Source organism: Plasmodium vinckei, assembly GCF_900681995.1.
Source record: "Plasmodium vinckei vinckei genome assembly, chromosome: PVVCY_12".
In the NCBI taxonomy this organism is placed as follows: Eukaryota; Apicomplexa; class Aconoidasida; order Haemosporida; family Plasmodiidae; genus Plasmodium; species Plasmodium vinckei.
In genome coordinates, this window is record NC_051304.1 from 319,766 (window position 1) to 339,008 (window position 19,243).

Below are 19,243 nucleotides of genomic sequence, written 5' to 3' on the forward strand. Positions count from 1 at the left end.
TAGCTGTTTTTTTTGTAAACATTTTCAGCAATATATACTACCCACATGTATGCTTACATTTTTGACACAATATTAATTTAAACTATATGAGTATAGGGAATTTTCCCTTTTACTCAGTTAAATATAAAGTTAATTGTCTTCACAATTTTACAATGAAATAATAGGTGTATATAGCCAATATGCAAATAAAATTGAAAATAAAAATATGGACTATATGCAATCTCATGAAGAATGGTTTTACAAAAAAAATTATTATAATAATATACATAAATCAGGATTAATCATTTAAAATATAAACTCAAACCCTTAAAAGAAACATTAAAAGGAAATGGTGTAGCAATATGGTGTCATACACTATATATATTTTATTTAATAAAATTAGCTATTGCTCAATTTAAAAAAGTAAAATAAAATCAAATATTTCCTTCAAACTTTTCTTCATTTTCATTTAAAATTCATGTGTGTGATTAATGTAAAAAAGTGTTTGAAAAATTTGGAAAAATACAGTTCACTGCAAAAAGGAGTCCTGTATTCTTTTTACATAAATTATTAAGTGTGTCAATAAAATAATTATTATTTTTTATATGCAATATATTATTACGATCTTGGGTTACGTTTAACAATTCTTTATCATTATTTTTTAAATTTGTCATATTATCTTCACCATTTGAATTATTATTATTCATCGAATTATTTTCAGTTATATTATTTACAACAGGATCAGCATCCGCTTGTTCTAAATTTGTGGTGACTATAGATGATGTTGTTGGTACATTTTTTTTTTCACTATTATATATATTCATTTGTAAATCATTAGTAAATGATTCTTTTCTTTCTTTAAAACTATTATCATTGACAACATTTTCATTGTCAAAATTCTCTTCATCTTTTTCTTGTAATGATATATTATCTTCCTTATCAAAATTATCATTATATAATTCTTTAAAGAAATCGTTAATTTCTTTTTCATCAAATTCTTTATCTGTTTTTATATTATCTTCTAATAGATATCCATTTTTATCATGTGATTTAGAATTCACATCCCCTTCATTATATGCAGTATTTTCCATATCATTTTGTTTACCACTATTTTTATCAAAAGAGTTAATAAAATCTTTCAAATTAAATGTTTCATTTTCATTTTCATTGATTGGAATAAAATTATAATCAATTATATTTTTATTATAAAATGAATTTTCAATTTTTTTATTTATTATTTCATTTTTATTATCAAATTTATGATCTTCATTTATATCCTCTGATAATATTTTCATTTTTTTCAAATATTTTTTTTTTTTAATTTTAATAATTTTTTTATTTATTTTGTAATGCTCTATGATTTTACTCCATGCATCACATCTGTTTAAAAATGAGCAATTTCCAAAAATAAATAAATTATATCGAGCACGTGTTAAAGCAACATTCAAACGTTTATAATTTGAAAAAAATGGATTGGAATCATCCATTTGTTCATCCCCTTCCGATTCAGTTTGCTCATTTACTGATTGGGATTCTACATTGTCTTCGACTTTTGTTTCATTTAGGTCCATATCATTATTAGATGAATTAGTTAGCTCATTTTCTATAGTAAGATTATTTTTTTTTTTTTTTTCATTTCTTTTAAAAAGACCACTAGTACGGACACACACAAATATGATGATATCCTTTTCTGTTCCTTGAAATCCATCAACGGTTCCTATATCTATAAAATTTGAAACATTGTTTTTGTATCCTTTCTTTTCGAAAAAAACTTTTAAAGCTTTTTTTAAAAAATATTTTTCAGCCGCATAAGGAGTTATAATACCAATTTTTTTATACCAGTCTTTAATATTTTCTGAAGTAAATATATAATGAAGAAATTCTAAAAATTGTAAAACTATTTCACTTTCGTGTATATTAATATAAGAATTTTTAATTTTTTTTTGTTTTGAAAAAGATATATCATAAAAAACACAATGTTGTAATAAGGGAATAAAAAACCAATGAAAATTTTCTTCATTTTTTTGACATAATAATATATCATTAAAATTTGTTGGTAAATTTCCAAATTGGTTTTCTATAAATTTTGATAAATTTAAATCAGTTAAAATATATTTCATATTTTTTTTTTTCTCATCATCATCTACTAATAGTTGTTTAGTATATTTTTTGATTTCCAACTCTTTTAATAATACAAATAAAAAATAATTAGCATCTTTAATTTTGTTATTGTAATAATGTTTGTTAGGAAAATGAGAAATATCTGGGTGCATTCGATATTGGATAGATAATAAATTATATTTACATTTATTGAATTTATATATTTTTTGTAAACGCTCAAATAAAGATCTAGAGTAATTATGTTTTTTAGCAAATAAAGAAAATACTGTTGCTGATAATTGTTTTGGATCTCCTACTAATATTATTTTTTTACATGAAAAAGACAAAGGTATTAAAATGTCTAGTTCGATAGCTTGTGAAGCTTCATCAATTATTATAGCATCAAAATAATTTATATAATTTGTTAGTGAAATATTTGAACTTGATGATAATGTTGAACATATAATTGTTGATGTTTTTAATAAATTTTGTTTATATATTTTATTATCATCTTTTTTACTTAAATATAAAAATAATTGTTCTTTAAATTCTAAACTAAATTCCAACAAATCTGAACTTACATTTCCACCAATTCTAGTAACTATAGGATTAAATAAATTTCCATCTTCATCTAAAATTCCTGAATTTGATGAAACTAATCGTCTAAGTATTTCATCAATTGCTGCATTAGATGGTGCGCATACAAGAATTTTTTTATTTTTTATTTGTTTTTTTTTTTTTATATTCATTTTTTTCTTATCGTCCTCTACTGACAATCTAGACATTTTCCTATTCCTATCACTAACATAAAATGGATAGCTCGATTTTTCATTTGGCCTACTATCCTTTTCAATACTATTTAAATGTGTTCCTGTATAATCTTTATTATTTACATATGAATTATAAAATGATTCTGCTAAACTTATTAAATTTTTAATTCTGTTTTCATTATTTTTATGTTTATCTTCTTCATTTGTATTATCATTTCCATTCCCATCTCCATTTATACCAAAATTTAAGACCTGACTTGATGCATTCATAATACTTAGATGTATAGCATATGCATTTTTATATTCTTTTTTATTATTTTTATTAAAATAAAATGTACTTGCTTTATTCATTTGCCCATTTTCAGGATAGTTATCAAAAAAATCATCATATTCTAAAGCATCAAAACAATTTTCATTAAAGTAACAATAATCATTTTTTTTATCATAATTTATCCATCCATAAGGACTTTTTTGTGTTTCTCTTTTTTCTGGAGTTACAATCCATCCTAACTCTTCATCTCTGTCTTTATCATTTTCATTGATTTGTTTTAAATCCATATTTGTTTTTCTTATTAAATCAATATTTTCTATTTTATTTTCTTCAACTTTTTGATAAAAAATTAAAGCACTAATTATTCCTAAAATCGTTGTTGTTTTTCCAGTACCTGGTGGCCCTTGAATTAATGTTACCCCATTATTTAAAATACTATTATTTATAGCACATAATTGACAATTATTATATATATTAAAAAATTTATTTTTTAGTAAATTTGGTATGTAGCTAAATCCTTCAAATTGTTCACTTACATTCTCTAATTCATCCATTTTGAAATTTTCAAACTTTTCAAATTTCTCAATTTTATTTTCTTCTATTTTTTCCTTCTCCTTAATTTTGTCATAATTATCTTGTAATATTTTTTCTCTACTTAAATGTTGTCTAATTTTTTCTTTTAGTTCAATTTCTTCAACTAGTTCTTGATCTAATTCTTTATTTTCTTCGATTAAATTATTATTTCTTTTTTCATTAATTTCGATGGGAGATAATTCAGTTTTTTTTATTTTCACAATTTTTCCTGTATCCTCACATTTCCGTTTTTTTATTGTAATAAAATTGTTTGATGATAAGATATGGCTCGAATTTTCTTCCGTTTCCTCCTTTTCATCTGTCCCTATGTGAGTTCCTTTTTTGGCTCCCCTTTTTTCTCCTTCTTGAGTTTCTATAATTTCGCTAATTATTGATGAATTTCTAAAATTAAATAAATAGTTAAATTGCCTAAGTGTTGAGATTAAGTTTGTAACTTTTGAAATTCGAAGAGAATACTTATTTAATTGATCTTTGTTAAATATATCATATATTATATTTTTTCTTACTTTATCAATAATATCAAAATTTCGAAAATTTAAATTAAATTTTATTTTAATTTTTTCTTTATTTTTCCCAACTACAAATCCAAGTAAATGTCTAACACAATATTTTCTTACCATATAAATATTTCCATTATTTTTGTCATTTATTTCTTCTTTTTTTATCGTTTGTGTATTGTCTTCTACATTATTACCATCACTATTTTCTTTTTTTTCTCCACCAACGATTGTACCGTTTTTTTCCTTATCTTCCACAGATTTACACTTTTCCAAAGACTCATTGTTTAGTGGTTTTTCATTTTCCTCATCATCTGTTTCATTTGATGAAGATCCTTCCAAGTTATCTATATCATTTTCAACTTGGCTATCCGTTGGGTTGTCTTCTTCTTTTTTTTTCAAAGACGAGTGTATAGATGTAAAAACTAAATCATGTTTCTCTGTTTTTTTCGGAACAAATCGTAACAAAATTAAGTCTCCATAAAATATATTTGAAAAAACTAACTCATCAAAAGGTATACTAATATGAAATTCGTAATTATACATTTCTTTTAAATCATGTATAATATTAATATTAAATTCTTTTAAACTTTCATTTTCTTTTTTATTATTTATTAATTGTTGTGTTTCTATTAAAAATAACGGAAAATACGAATAAAAATATTCTTCAAAATTTTTATAAACAGATGGTAGTGTATTTATATTTATATCAATTTTTAATCTATTTTTTACAGAACATATATTTAAATTGTTTTCACTTCGTAAGCTAGTATAATAATTCCACCTTAATATTATATTAACTAAATAATCTGAAACATCAATATATGTATTTTTTTTTTCTATAATATATGATTGCAATATTAACAATATGTCATCACTAGTTTTATTCTCATGCTCATCTTTATTTAAATCCATATTTTCATTTTTTATATTTTCTTCTAATTCATGAAATTCATTATCTTCAGAGTATTTCAAAAATATATCCCAGTTAAAAAATATCTTTATAAAATATTCGTCATCCCATTTTTCCCACATTTTTTCCAAAAACATACTTATTTTACTTTTATATTTTCAACTTATATACTACCACACTTTGTAGAATCAAACCCCGTTGTTCTTCTTACAAGGAAAAATAAATAATAAATTTTTTTTAAATATAAACATTTTTCTCTTCAAATATATATATATAATATCATGAAAAAATCGAATAGTATAGAATTATATTTCTTAATCGCATTTTTTCAATAACTTATATGGGATTATTATTTTGCTATATTTAGCAATACACCACCCATCATTTTGTTTAACTTCCCATTTCCTTTTCACTACTTATTATATATATTATTGCTAACAATTTTAGATAGAAAAAAAGGAAAAAAACATACGAGGGAATGCATATTAAAAAATATTTTTTTTTTATCGTTATTTTTTTTCGTTATTTTTTTTCAAATTTTTTTTCACATTTTTTGCCACTTTTCTTGTTTTTGGGAAAACTAATATGCGTAATAATAAGGCAAAAAAATGTTTAATACTTTATTAATTTATTTTATTATATCCCCATAAATAATATATTTTTTTTTGTTATATTATTTACAACATCACTATAATTTAATTAAAATGGGTATTACTATATTATATATTTTTTCTCCCAATAATATATTTTACAGATGTTAGAGAAATAAAAAAGAACATTGCTTATATGAAACACGTATAAATGTATTATATATCCTCATTGTTAAATTAGTTGAAAATATATAAACACCTTCAATTTTAATGAAATGTAATATTTAAAAATTACAAACCCATTTAGTAATGCAATGAATATATAATAATAAAAATCTTTTTGCTTTGAAAGAAATGCAAGGCTAAATTTATAAACTGCTATAAATTTATTCTACTAATATATAAAAAATAAAATTCCCTTTATCAACTACAAAAATAGTATATTAGGAATATATAAAGTAGCATAAATCAGGAAGAAAATAAAATATCATTTCAACAAAGCTTGAAAGTAATATGATATTCAAATTTTTATTCCCGTAAAATATGTTAACAAATCTGGGCATTTAGAATTGGCAATTCATTCATACTGATTACATACTGACTACATAGTAACTACATATTAACTACATAGTAAACCTTAGTAATGACTATGGAAAGTTTTACGATATTTTAATTTTTATCAAGCATTTGTATATACTTATTTAAATAGTAGACTGTCTTGAATATTAATGGGAATATATTTTAATATAAAAATAAAATATAAACCAAAAATATAATTATACTACCAATACAACAAAAACATATCAAGAAAAGACGAAAAAAAAAAAGAAATTTATTTAAAAAATATATATATGACCCTTTTTTTTGTATACGAGTAGTTGTAATATTATACTAAGGATATAATAATAATAATTTGATTAAAAATTTATAAAAAAAAATTCAACCAAAATTACTTTTTTTGCTACTAAAAAATTTATAAAACAAAAGTAACAGATTTTATTGAGAATATTTAAAACAATACATATGTAGAGTCCCAATAATTAAGAACAAATAAATTTTGTTTATATTTTTATAAAATATATTTATTTTAAAATAAAAAAAAAATAAATATAATTGGTAGCAAAATAGAATGGTGCTATTTTAACAGAGCACAAATTGTATATACTATATAATTTTGTATAGCTAGTCAAAAAGTAATAATAATAATATATAGAACATGTATATATAATATTAAAAAAAATATTATTTACTATATATTTTTTGTTGTATTAAACAGTTGTTTAAGTTTAATGAAAAACAAAAAAAAATATTAGACGAGTTTAATATACTATTATTGGTAGTACCACATATTTTTTGAGGGATGTCGCAAATATAAAAATTTTTTACAAAGTCAAAAAAAAATATTTTTCGATAATATTACAATTAATAACAAAAAACATGTTTAAGTAATACAATAAATTAAATTGTTTGATTCTTTTTTTTTTTATTTTGTATTTTTCTAAAACAAATCGGGGTTATAATCGACATACAAAATACGTGCATGTGCATTACTATTTTTAAATATATAGCTATTAGCTGCATATAAAAATAAAAAATAGGCAAATAATACGCAATAATAAATTTGTATTTTTATGATATTTGTATGCTGAAAAATATTTGTTATTTTTTATAAGTATAAAATAATATTTTTTTACAAATATAGAATATATAAATATATTTAATATTATTCTTAAATAAAAATTATGATTCTACAAAAAATGTTTTTTATGTATTAAAATAAATAAAAATATATAGTTTAATATTAATAAAAAAAAACGAGCAAAAAAATTTATTATATTTTTGTTTTTATAATTAAAATAAGACTAAAATTATAAAAAAACGTTATATATCCTACTAAGGGAATAAAAAAAAAGAAAAAATACACGAAAAAATAAGAATAACATAAAATATTGTGATTTAATAAACCAATATTTATAATTTCAAAAGAAAAAAACATTGGTATATTAAAAAAAGTATTATATATATATAGCTTAATAGGGCTTATATATTTTTTACAAGCAAAACATACAATAAATATTTCTTATCAGAAAGTTACTATAATATTCATTTATAATATATAAATAATTTTTCGAAAATGAAGTTAAAATTAAATATAACAAAAAAAAAAAAAGGCCTCGGAGAATCAATATCAGAGGGATTCAAATCTGTATCAAATAAAATTTTTGGGACAGGAGTTGACAAAAATTTCAAAGCAATCAATGGCGCTATAATATTATTATTTATCACAATCTTATATTACATACATAAATTTAAATCATCAACATCAAGATATAAAAACATGAAAATATTATATATGTACTATGGATTTTTAGTATGTCTCACCGGATTAACCATAAGCATTAACTGGTAAAATATATTATATATGCATGCAAAAGACACATTAATTTTGTGTCTCTTCTATACATTTCGATCTATAGAAGTCATGAAATAACTTCTATAGGACTATATTTATACACAATTTATTTATTTCGAGTTGAAAATTTTGATATTTATTCATTGCAACATATGTTATGTGCATTCCCTATCTTTCTTGTTCGTATTAATTTATTATTTTTTTTTTTCCAAATTTTAGGATGTATTATGAGCATATAAAAAATAAGAGAAAAAATAGAATTTCATCATTAGATGTCAAAAGTAAGATATAAGGAATTTTACATTTATATGCGCTATTATGCATATATAATATTTTTCAATTTAATTATAAAGTTTATAAAAAAAATATACTTTAATTTGTTTTTGCTTTTAAACGTTGTATATATTGTATAGACACGTATGAGCATACATAAATTATATATTATTATTACATATATATATATAAATTATTTAATTTTTTTTTCCCCCTTTTTTAGTGGCATATAAAAAGAAATAAAGGAATAGCAGCTTTTTCAAAATGAGGATCTTGTATATGTGATATATAATGGCTTACAGTTCAAACAAACATCCAGATCACTCGTTTTATTTGTTTGTTCGTTTTTTTTTTTATATTTCTGTGAATAAAATAATTTTGTTTGTGTATTATGTATACATTTTATTTATATTATTGCTTAAAAATATTTTTTTATTATTATATTTTTTAATTTTAGTAATATATATATGCATAACTGACGTCAATTATATAAATATATATATAGAAAGAAAAATAAACTCATCAAAAATAACATAATTAAAATATATATTAAATTGGTTTACTATTATAATAATCATTTGAGAATATTAATACTATTTTTAAATATTTTTGTAAACTTTTTTTTACTCTTTTATTATATTATTCTTACCTTTTCATCTTTATAATAATGAACATTTAATTGTGCCCCGTCCTTAAAATACCATACCCCATCACCTGTTGGCTCATTATTTTTGAAGTTTCCAATAAAATATGTTCCTAAATTTAATAAGTAGCAAATACATAAAGGATGGATAAAAGGGGGTAAAACAAATTAGGTTAAAATGACAAAGCTAAACATGCTATGCATATTAAATAGTGCAAACCATTTGGTAATATCCATTTCCCATGAGATAAATATCCATTTTCCCAATACCCCTCTAATACACTTTTGCACTTATTGTAAATGTACTTTCCTACATTTATAAGCAAAAAATTAGAAACAATCAAAAGCCTTGTATATATACATATTAATTGGCATATTTATTCTATAATATTTAGTTGTAATACATAATTATTACCGTATCCATTTTTTTTCCCAAACCGCCAAGTACCCACATATGCGTCTCCATTTTTATATACCATTAAACCTTCATCGTGCTTCATTCCGTTGGAATAGTTTCCATAATAATAACTTTTTCCTTCTGTATAAAATATTCAAATAAAATTTGCAAATTATTAACGATAATATATAAACCATTCAAATTTGTACATGCCGTCAAAATGTATAACAATATAATTACCTTTTGTGCTACATGTAATGTCTTTTTTAGTTTTTAACTTATTAGAATCTTGCATAAGACTTAACAATTTTTCACTTAGTTTTTTCTTTTTTTTATTGCGTTCTTTTTCACTATTTTTTTCGCTTTTACTTCCTTCACTTTCGCTCTCTTTGCTTTGGCTTTCCTCATTTTCGCTTTCCTCACTTTTACTTTCCTCACTTTTACTTTCCTCATTTTCACTTTCTTTACTTTCACTTTCTTCACTTTTACTTTCCTCACTTTCACTTCCTTCACTTTTACTTCCCTTGCTTTCACTCTCCTCACTCTCTTCCTCCTCTTTGGTGTCTAAATTTTCACTACTCTTGGATTTGCTTTCTTCGCTTTTACTTTCATTTGACTCATTTTCGCTTTCCTCATTATCACTAGATTGGCTTGTTTCTCTAATCTTTTTATTTCCTTTTTTTCTGTTTGGATAATTATTAAAAAAATATGTTCCTATCCCATTTTTTTTGTTATGCTCAAATGATCCTTGATAAAGGTCTCCATTCAAATATTCATATTCCCCTTCGAAAGAAAAAATGTAATAAAAAAAAATAAATATTTTGAAATATATTAAATAAATTTAAAAGTGGACAAAATAAAGTGTGTTGGTAACAAACACTTTTTAAAATGTCTATATAATGCAAAATTTTAAATATATTTTAATAATTATAAATGGCAACCATATCCATGTTTTTTTCCAAGTAAAAAATTTCCATAATATTTTTCTTGTGTCTTATAATTTTTACAAGGGTAAAATATTACAGTTCCTATTCCTGTATAGTTTTTCAGTGAAGTTGATGGTATACCATCATCCTTGAATAACTTCAATTTACTTTTCTTATTTTTATTTTTTGCCATTTTTATATTTTTTTCTTAATAAGTATAAGAATTTTTTTTAAACAAAATAAAATGCATTTGAAGTATTAGGCATTTTTTCACTATTGTAACAAACAAATAGAAAAATTTCCTTTATATATATAGATAGATATTCTACAATATTTATATTTTTATGTGTATGTTTTTCTCCATATAGACATAAAGAATAAAATGCAAATTTACTCAGCAAAATTGGGTATATATTGCGTGTATGTGCAAAAAGCTATATTAAATAACTAGCTACAACAAAGAGAAAAAATAAGAAATAAATAAAAAATATAAATAGTATAATAAAAAATGTTTTAATAAAAATTGGAATTATTTATAATTCTTTTCGAAAATCCACTTAATACGCTAAAGAAAGATTTGCAAAAGCCATGGCAACTGTTAAGCATTATTATAGTATATATTTTTCATTATGTACATAAATCATTTTATTTTTTATCGAAAACAAAAAAATATATTTTTTTATTTCAGGAGGAGAGAATAAAGTTGCTCGTAGCTGCGAAAAAGGGTAATACCGCATTATTGCCTTTCTGCTATTTTTTATATATTCTTCATCCCTATTCCGCTTTATATCATACTTTTTACTCATATTTTTTCTCCATTATTCATTTTATTATATTAATTTTTTGTTTTTACAAAAATTTAATATCTAATAATTTATTGTGTAGGTGTTTACGAAGATGTCGTTATCTTGTCTAAATTGAAAATTCCATTAGGAGATTATGTGCAACCCCCGGTATGTTGAAAAACGGGCTTCTGTAGACATACTATTCATAAAAGAAAAAAATAATGGTGCAAATAAATGAGTATAAATATATACACCAATAGGATAGCTATTTTGCAATTAAAATTCATTACCTATGCATATTTTTAATTCGAATGATAAATAAAAATAGCCATATATTCATATTTTTTTATTCTGTATTTTTTTTTCCAATCCCCTTATTTACATTATTACAACAGCATAATAGGACAGCTTTTTGGTATAGTTGTAGAAATGGAAACTTAAAAATTGCAAGAATAATTTTAAAGAAAGGAAGTAACATTAATCATAAAGACGCAAATGGAATATCCCCTCTACATATTTGTGTTAAATATGGCCACTTGAACATCGCTAAATTTCTTATTGAAAATAATGCCGATATAAATATTATGGATAATGTTAAAAATAAAAATTGTGAAAGAATAAAATCTTCATTTTTATTATTTATAATATATACAGCTTATATATAATAATATATCATTATTACAACTTTTTTTGTTTTAGGAAGGACAATCACCTATTTTTTATGCCATAATAAATAAACATTATGAAGTAATATTACTATATTATTTTACTTGCATATAAATATATATACATATGACTATTTGCCAACTATATCAATGTAGAACATACTTTTTTGTGGCACATTTTTATATACAAATTTATTAAAATGTTTACAAATAAATTATTAGCTCACCATTTTATGCATAATTACATATTTCACAAAAAACAATTTAACCTACAAATTTAAAATGAACTTTTTTCTAGATTGCAAAATTGTTGATAGAGAATGGTGCCAATGTTCAAATAAAAGACAACGTAAGTTTAAACATTCTTAATATTTAAATAATATATATTGAAGAAAAATAATATTATGAACAAATAGCTAGAAAATATGACAAATTAATATAATTATCGTTTTTTTTATTAACAGAAATAATTAATTATTTTTTTTGTAGAACAATGCAACTGTTTATGATTATGCCGATTTTACGGGGAGAACAAAATTATCTTCATATATATTATATAAAAGTATTAAAATTAAAAAGCAAGATAATTTGACTATCTAATAATTTGTGTGGGATTTATTTTTTAAATTAGACATTGTTTGGACCTATATTTTTACTTATTGTTGCACACAGATATATTTATTTATTTTTATATTGTTCATATTTTTAGGTAATGAACTAATTGTCAAAAACGAAAATTATTTAACAAATGAGGATAAGGAAACTTGTGAATAAAACTAGGTTAAAAATATGTATAATCTTTATGATTAAAAGCCTATTTTATAGTTTATTTTTTAAATAACTTTATTTTTATATATACAATTATAAATAATGCACCTAATTATTTATTTTGACAACTTTTGCCACATTTAAAAAATAATTATCACCTTAATCTTCATTGATATTTGTAAAATATTAAACAAAAAAGGGAAATTATAAAAATATTGGGAAGTTGGTGTTAAATTAAAAATGCTAATAATGAGCAAATACATATTTAGTAAATATTCTTAACCATAAACAGTCATGGTATGTATGAAAAAAATTACCGATAAATATCAATTGGCCAAATGTGAATCAATGGCAAATAGCATGTATATATAGAAATAGGATGAAAATATTATGTACAAAATTTACTTTGCATTTACCGCATAGTAAATTATTTAATGAATTGAAGAGCACACATTGATACATATAAATAAATATACATATGTAAATACATGGATTTAATTATTATAGGCATTTATTTTAATTTCGTATATATATATTCCTCCATTATACAAACATCATACGCCTTCTTATTTGAAAACTTATTGTTAGTTTTAAGTTTTATACACGTTTTGATATTGATTTTTTATATAACACAAAACAAAAAAAATTATATTTTTTTATTTTATTTAAAGATCGTCAGGTATTTATACGTAGTTAAATTATTTCAATATAATACTTGTATATATTTATCCTTAGTTTGTGTGTTTTGCTTTTCTTCTTTCTCCTCTTCCAAGGGCATGGAAACCACTCTTGATAGTAGTAACAGATCTGCGTTAAAAAAAAAAAGGGAAATAAATTGAAGAAAATTATAAATAAAATAAAAATACATAAAATACATACAAATAAAAAAAGAGTAATAACCTTTTTGCTCCACAAGCGTTGCAATGTTGATGGAAAAGTCTTGTTCTACTATCCTTCTCCATAGCAGTATTTGGGCTTTTACACATTTGGCAAGTAACATATTCTGTTATATATTTTCTTAACAATGCTTCAATATGTTTAGGCCCATATTTTCCTTTTAAAACTAATTGTCCTTCTCCTGCTATAGATCCTTCAGTTCCTAATTCGGCAAGAACGAAATGGAAGACATGCTCTTCATTCCTGTTCATAATTGTACATATATCTTTAAAATTAATCCATGCTACTTTTTTTGAACCAACTCTAACAACTTGTGGTGGTTTTATTGTATATTTTTTTGATATGCATAAATCTATATTATGTTTATTAACTAAATCTTGAATTCTATGTAACAATTCTTCATATGGATATACTGCACCTTTTTCAAATACTTTTCCTGTACCATCTATAATAACTTCAGCTTTGTTTACAACTTCCTTCTTTTTTTTCTTTTTTTTCTTTTCACCAAAATCAAATAATTGTGCTGCTTCATCATTTACTTTGTCAAGGTCAATAAAGGCTTTGCTGGCATCTTCAATTTTTTCTTCAACCTTTTCTTCTACTTTTTCTTCTACTTTCTCTTCTACTTTTTCTTCAACCTTTTCTTCAACCTTCTCTTCAACCTTCTCTTCAACTTTCTCTTCAATTTTCTCTTCAATTTTCTCTTCAATTTTCTCTTCCATTTTTATATATCTTATTAAATTACTTTATTTCTCTCTATAATTTGCTTTATATCAATTCTCTTTTGGTAACAATATGTATTTGCTATCTATTTAGAGTAATTTTTTTAATTTAAAAGTAAAATTATCTTGACTCGTCTAAATATTTTCTATATAAAACTTGGTTTTATGTTTGACTTTATAATAGATGAAAAATAATAAACTATATAAAAACGTATTATTTTATAATATTCTTAATTATAGAAATAAGATTGGTTATACGTATATATATTATATAAATATATAATTTAGGGGTGTTCAGATATTTATATCATTATATTTTTTTTCAAATTTTCTTATATTCACACTAGGGGCTTTGCTGTGTGTTTTATAAGTATACTATTTAATGTTATATTTTTTTATTTTTAAATAGAAATATTCTTTTAAAATATATATGAAACAATAATAAAGCTAACGAACATGAATATATATAGCTATAAAATGTTCTACATTTGAAATGCATATAGTACATATAGTTATATATGTATGCAGATTAATTTATACAGTTTTTTTTTCACTTGTTTAGTACAAACTTTTAAATGTATACATAGTATTTATTCGTAAAACTATAAAAAATGTTTTAAAAATATAAGAAAAATAACAATAGATAAGCAAGATAGGTGTAAGCAAAAATGAGGAATAGTTAAATTATAAAAATAAATAAAGGGATGTATAAGTATATATTATTATATAATATATTGATAATTATATCACAAATAAATAATAATAGTTAATGTGCGTAAAATAGCAAAACTGCTAAATTTTAATATTTAAAAAATTAATATAATGATAATATATAAAAAATGCCTAAGAAAAAGCAGGATTTATTTATATAGGAAAAAATATAAAACTTGGGAATATATAATACTAATTGTAGTAGGCTTAAAAGTAAATAAAACCAAAGAATATATTATTGTTTTAAGGTGTTAACATATATAATTATTATATTTGAACAATTTTAATAAACAAAAAAGCGCGGTTAATTTTATTATTTTTTTATATACTATATTTTTAAAAGATATAAAAATCTTAAGGGGGCAAGCAAATAAAAAGTAAATAATAATGCATATATAAAATATGACTATATAATTATTATAGGGAAAAAAACATATATGAAAATATATTACGCATTCCACATTGTTTAAAATATGACATGTATTATTGTTTCATATTTGTGATGACCAAATTCAAGAAATATTTTTTTAACCTATTTAAATTTATTTATTATTTTAATTTTTTTTCTTAATTTTATTCTATATTTCAATAGAAAATTTCGAATTAATTTATATTATATATTTTTCTCTTGAATTATAGTGTATATATATATGCCCTTTGTTTTCCAATCGTACTATTTTACATTAATATAAAAATAGTAGTTTATGCTATTTTGTATGTATATAGTACTTGCATATTTATTATATCACTTTACTGTTAAACTTATATTAGTTTTTATTATTTTTTCTCTATATAATTATTTATATGTATAAATATTTATATAAGGGCATCATAAACTATACCATCTCTTGGTGCCTTAATTATCCAAATATAAAATAAAAAATTGTAAAATTTGCTAACAGAATTAATAAATTTAAAATGATTTATAATCACCATTTTATTGGTATTTTTTTTTTGGTTTCATTTTTTTTTAAAGTATATAATTGTCTTTATGTGACTGATGGCAGCGCAATCATTTTAGAAAACACTGGGACAAAATACAAGTAACAACTTTAGTTTGCAACCATGTGCAAACATAGAATATATAAAAAAAGATTTCATAAAAAAAATAACTCATTAAAAATAAAATAAAGTCTATTGTGCACATTTGTTATCTTTCTTTTTCTTTTTTTTAAAGACTTTTTTCAACGGATATGAAATGGGGAACAGGGTCCGGAAATCAAATAGTGGTAATATATTAAGAACATGTATATTTATATTAAACAAAAATAGTAGAAAAAATATATAAGGCCAATAATTTATCTCTTATTTATGCACTAGTAATAATACCACTATGCTATGTTTAGTATAATTTGTATTGGTCGCTAAATTTGCTATGTAAAGGATTTTCTTAAATTTTGAAACAAATTTTGTGATTGATTCTACATAGTATAAGTACATTCTCTTACTCATATCCATCTTTAAACCTCCATTGACAGACTACCATATCTACTGATAAAAATGAAGAATCATTATTATGGATTGTTAACGTTTACGAAGGTATAAAGACATTATAAAATATTCTAATAATTTCTATAAGTATATCATTCTCAAACTATTTTTATTTATCATATACCATTTTGTTTATTTATCTTTATTGTATTTTATTTCATTTCAGAAGGTAAAAGTGTGGTGGGAAGTAAAATACAGTGTGATGAAATTGTCACACTAAAGCATGTTAAATCAAATGGCTACTTAGTAGGGTCTCAACACTATTCAATATTATCCAGTAATTTTGAGGTAAACAAAAAAAATATAGCAAACCCTAATTGGAATATACAATAGATAGGAAATTTTCCACTTTTTTATATGTCTCATATTTTAAAAATATCAACTTAATATATATTTCTTTTTTTTAGTTAAGTGTTGATAGTGATAATACTTTCGGGAAATTTCAAGTTGTTTGTGAAAACAAAAAAAGCGACCCCTACTGGATGCTAAATGAAAATGTTTATTTGAAAAGTTTGAATCAAAATGGATACCTATCCACCAGCAAAAAATATGAGTAATCACAATGCATGTGCATACACACGCATGAATATATCCTTTCCTCCTATATATAATACCATATATTTTATTTCTTTTTTAACACAGATTTAATCAGTATAATTGCCACAACTGCCCAATCTTATATCATTTAGAAACATGCATTACAAAAAGCAGCTACCAACTTAATGAATATAAATGGGTAGCCAAATCGGTAAAGCAATGCCCCTATACATGTGACAAAACAATTGTGTAAATATGTACATGTGTAAATATGTGCATGTGTAAATATGAACATGTGTAAATATGAAATACATAATATTTTTTTCGCTTCGCTTCGATAGGGGGTCATTATTAGTGCCTTTGGAGAAGAAAAATCGAACAAATATAATGATGATGATGACGAACTTTAAAGGTGCATACCTATTTAGACATAATTTTTTTTTATAATATATATGTGCATATGCATATGCCTCTTTTTTTGTATTTCCAAACTTAACAAATAAACTATTTTTTTTTAATTAAAATAATAAATTTTGCAAACAAAAAAATGAAAATAAAATAAAAGTTGTTACCACAAAAAAGATATAACAAAACAATAAGCGGAAAAAAAAATAATAAAATTTTGATAATAACATGTATTTGTTTAATTATTTATTGGGGTTTACTATTTTTCTAACATTTGAGTAATTTCATTTCTTTGCATTTGTAGCTCCTGTTTTCTTCTATCAATATTTTTAAAATAGTTTTCTATCCAATTATTTCTTGATTTGTAATAATTAAACTGATAAATATTATTTAAGTATCTTAACTTTTCTCTAAAATAATATCTAGAATTTGCACAAATATATGGATACCATTCAATTAAATTATCTTTATTAATTCGATCTTGATTTAAATATAATCTCATATTATGTGATAAAGATCTTGGAACATTTCCTCTTATAAATATTTTATGATAAAATTCTTGAATATTCATTTGTTTAATTGTATAAGTAAATGTATTTCTATAACTTTTTACTAATCCAAAATGTCCTAATGCATGATATTTAATATATTTCATAGGTGTATTATAATGTATTTGGACATTATCAATATATAATCTTGATATATCTCCATTAAAATTATTTATTATTTTATCTTTCGAATTTAATAATGAATTAAGTATATTATTTATTCGTATTTGTGGTATAGATTCTAAAAATATTATAGCATCTTCTAAATGTAAACCTTTTATTAATCTACCAAAATTATTTAAATTTCTTAAACTTATTTTTAATTGATATACTTTAAATGTCCAATATCTATCATCTTTACGATTTTTTATTTTTTCTTCTTTTTCATTATATATTTTAGGTTTTATTCCTTTTCTTATATATCTTTTCTCGTTATATCGATGTATAATTCTTCTTCTCCATTCCCAAAATCCTTTTTTTCTATAATAAGGGTTTCGTAGTTGTACATTTGTATTTATATTCCTTTTATTTATTAAATTAATATTATTTACAACTCCCTTAATTAAATTTCCTAACATTTTTAAATCTTAAATTTTGTGTATACTTACTGATTTATTCTAACTATTTATCAAAGTTTTATCATAAAACTTGTGTATAGAAAATGTTTTTTTTTTATTAACAAATATGAGGAAAAGGGATGTGTATACCTACTTTGATATAGATAAAGAAATCCTTCTTATATAACAATTTACAAAATTTAACATTCTTCAATAATACTCAAATATTATAATTCACATTTTTATTATCATTCTACATAAATTTTATACTTTCTATTTTATGAACTAACCCTGTTTTTATTTCTACATATATTCATTTCCCTCTTCAAGTCATATTTATAGTTTACTTTTTTGGGAGGGAACAAATTCGTTTTTATCTCTAAAAGGGTTTCATAAAGTGTAATGAAAAAAATAAAGAAATATTTATTTATTAATATTTATATTTATGCAAACATTTTTGATAATATTGCATATATGGATGTTGATTTTGTGAATAATTCAAAAGAGAAAAAAAAATATTTCCTTCACAATGTACCAGTATATGCTATTATTTTACGGCATACAATAGCTAGGTATTCAATTATTGTACACATTATTTTTCTCTTTCTTTTAAATAAAAAATTTACATAATTTCCTTCAAATATTTACATTCCATTTACCTCAAATAAAAGTATTTTTTTTAAATAAGCATTATATTAATTTTACTTAAGAAAATAATTAAATATCTATTTCATGAAAATTTACTATTTTGATAAAAAAAAATTGTGCATTCTACATAAAATAAAGATATA

General features: G+C 22.0%; 7 protein-coding genes across 7 annotated transcripts; 3 read left to right on the forward strand and 4 right to left on the reverse strand.

Moving 5' to 3' along the window:
• Positions 1 to 467: 467 nt before the first annotated feature.
• PVVCY_1200940 (DNA2/NAM7 helicase, putative) lies at positions 468 to 5,246 on the reverse strand (the record flags this gene model as incomplete). Its single annotated transcript, XM_008625106.1, has 1 exon — positions 468 to 5,246. One exon carries the CDS (start codon positions 5,244 to 5,246, stop codon positions 468 to 470), a length of 4,779 nt encoding a protein of 1,592 aa, XP_008623328.1.
• A 2,602-nt stretch (positions 5,247 to 7,848) lies between these two features.
• On the forward strand, positions 7,849 to 8,643 carry PVVCY_1200950 (succinate dehydrogenase subunit 4, putative; the record flags this gene model as incomplete). The annotated part of the gene is made up of 3 exons (XM_008625107.2): positions 7,849 to 8,120; positions 8,347 to 8,408; positions 8,624 to 8,643. The coding sequence occupies 3 exons, from the start codon at positions 7,849 to 7,851 to the stop codon at positions 8,641 to 8,643; spliced, it is 354 nt and encodes a 117-aa protein (XP_008623329.2).
• A 777-nt stretch (positions 8,644 to 9,420) lies between these two features.
• On the reverse strand, positions 9,421 to 10,559 carry PVVCY_1200960 (conserved Plasmodium protein, unknown function; the record flags this gene model as incomplete). The annotated part of the gene is made up of 3 exons (XM_037634619.1): positions 9,421 to 9,581; positions 9,681 to 10,223; positions 10,448 to 10,559. The coding sequence occupies 3 exons, from the start codon at positions 10,557 to 10,559 to the stop codon at positions 9,421 to 9,423; spliced, it is 816 nt and encodes a 271-aa protein (XP_037490696.1).
• A 395-nt stretch (positions 10,560 to 10,954) lies between these two features.
• On the forward strand, positions 10,955 to 12,590 carry PVVCY_1200970 (conserved Plasmodium protein, unknown function; the record flags this gene model as incomplete). The annotated part of the gene is made up of 8 exons (XM_008625109.1): positions 10,955 to 10,963; positions 11,055 to 11,091; positions 11,252 to 11,319; positions 11,547 to 11,744; positions 11,851 to 11,898; positions 12,115 to 12,165; positions 12,306 to 12,378; positions 12,526 to 12,590. The coding sequence occupies 8 exons, from the start codon at positions 10,955 to 10,957 to the stop codon at positions 12,588 to 12,590; spliced, it is 549 nt and encodes a 182-aa protein (XP_008623331.1).
• Positions 12,591 to 13,315: 725 nt separating this feature from the next.
• Positions 13,316 to 14,203, reverse strand: PVVCY_1200980 (eukaryotic translation initiation factor 2 subunit beta, putative; the record flags this gene model as incomplete). Its single annotated transcript, XM_008625110.1, has 2 exons — positions 13,316 to 13,391; positions 13,485 to 14,203. 2 exons carry the CDS (start codon positions 14,201 to 14,203, stop codon positions 13,316 to 13,318), a joined length of 795 nt encoding a protein of 264 aa, XP_008623332.1.
• Positions 14,204 to 15,832: 1,629 nt separating this feature from the next.
• PVVCY_1200990 (dolichyl-phosphate-mannose protein mannosyltransferase, putative) lies at positions 15,833 to 17,352 on the forward strand (the record flags this gene model as incomplete). Its single annotated transcript, XM_008625111.1, has 7 exons — positions 15,833 to 15,957; positions 16,092 to 16,143; positions 16,393 to 16,453; positions 16,572 to 16,693; positions 16,813 to 16,958; positions 17,048 to 17,153; positions 17,284 to 17,352. The coding sequence occupies 7 exons, from the start codon at positions 15,833 to 15,835 to the stop codon at positions 17,350 to 17,352; spliced, it is 681 nt and encodes a 226-aa protein (XP_008623333.1).
• A 254-nt stretch (positions 17,353 to 17,606) lies between these two features.
• Positions 17,607 to 18,473, reverse strand: PVVCY_1201000 (50S ribosomal protein L22, mitochondrial, putative; the record flags this gene model as incomplete). The annotated part of the gene is made up of 1 exon (XM_008625112.1): positions 17,607 to 18,473. One exon carries the CDS (start codon positions 18,471 to 18,473, stop codon positions 17,607 to 17,609), a length of 867 nt encoding a protein of 288 aa, XP_008623334.1.
• Positions 18,474 to 19,243: the final 770 nt, after the last annotated feature.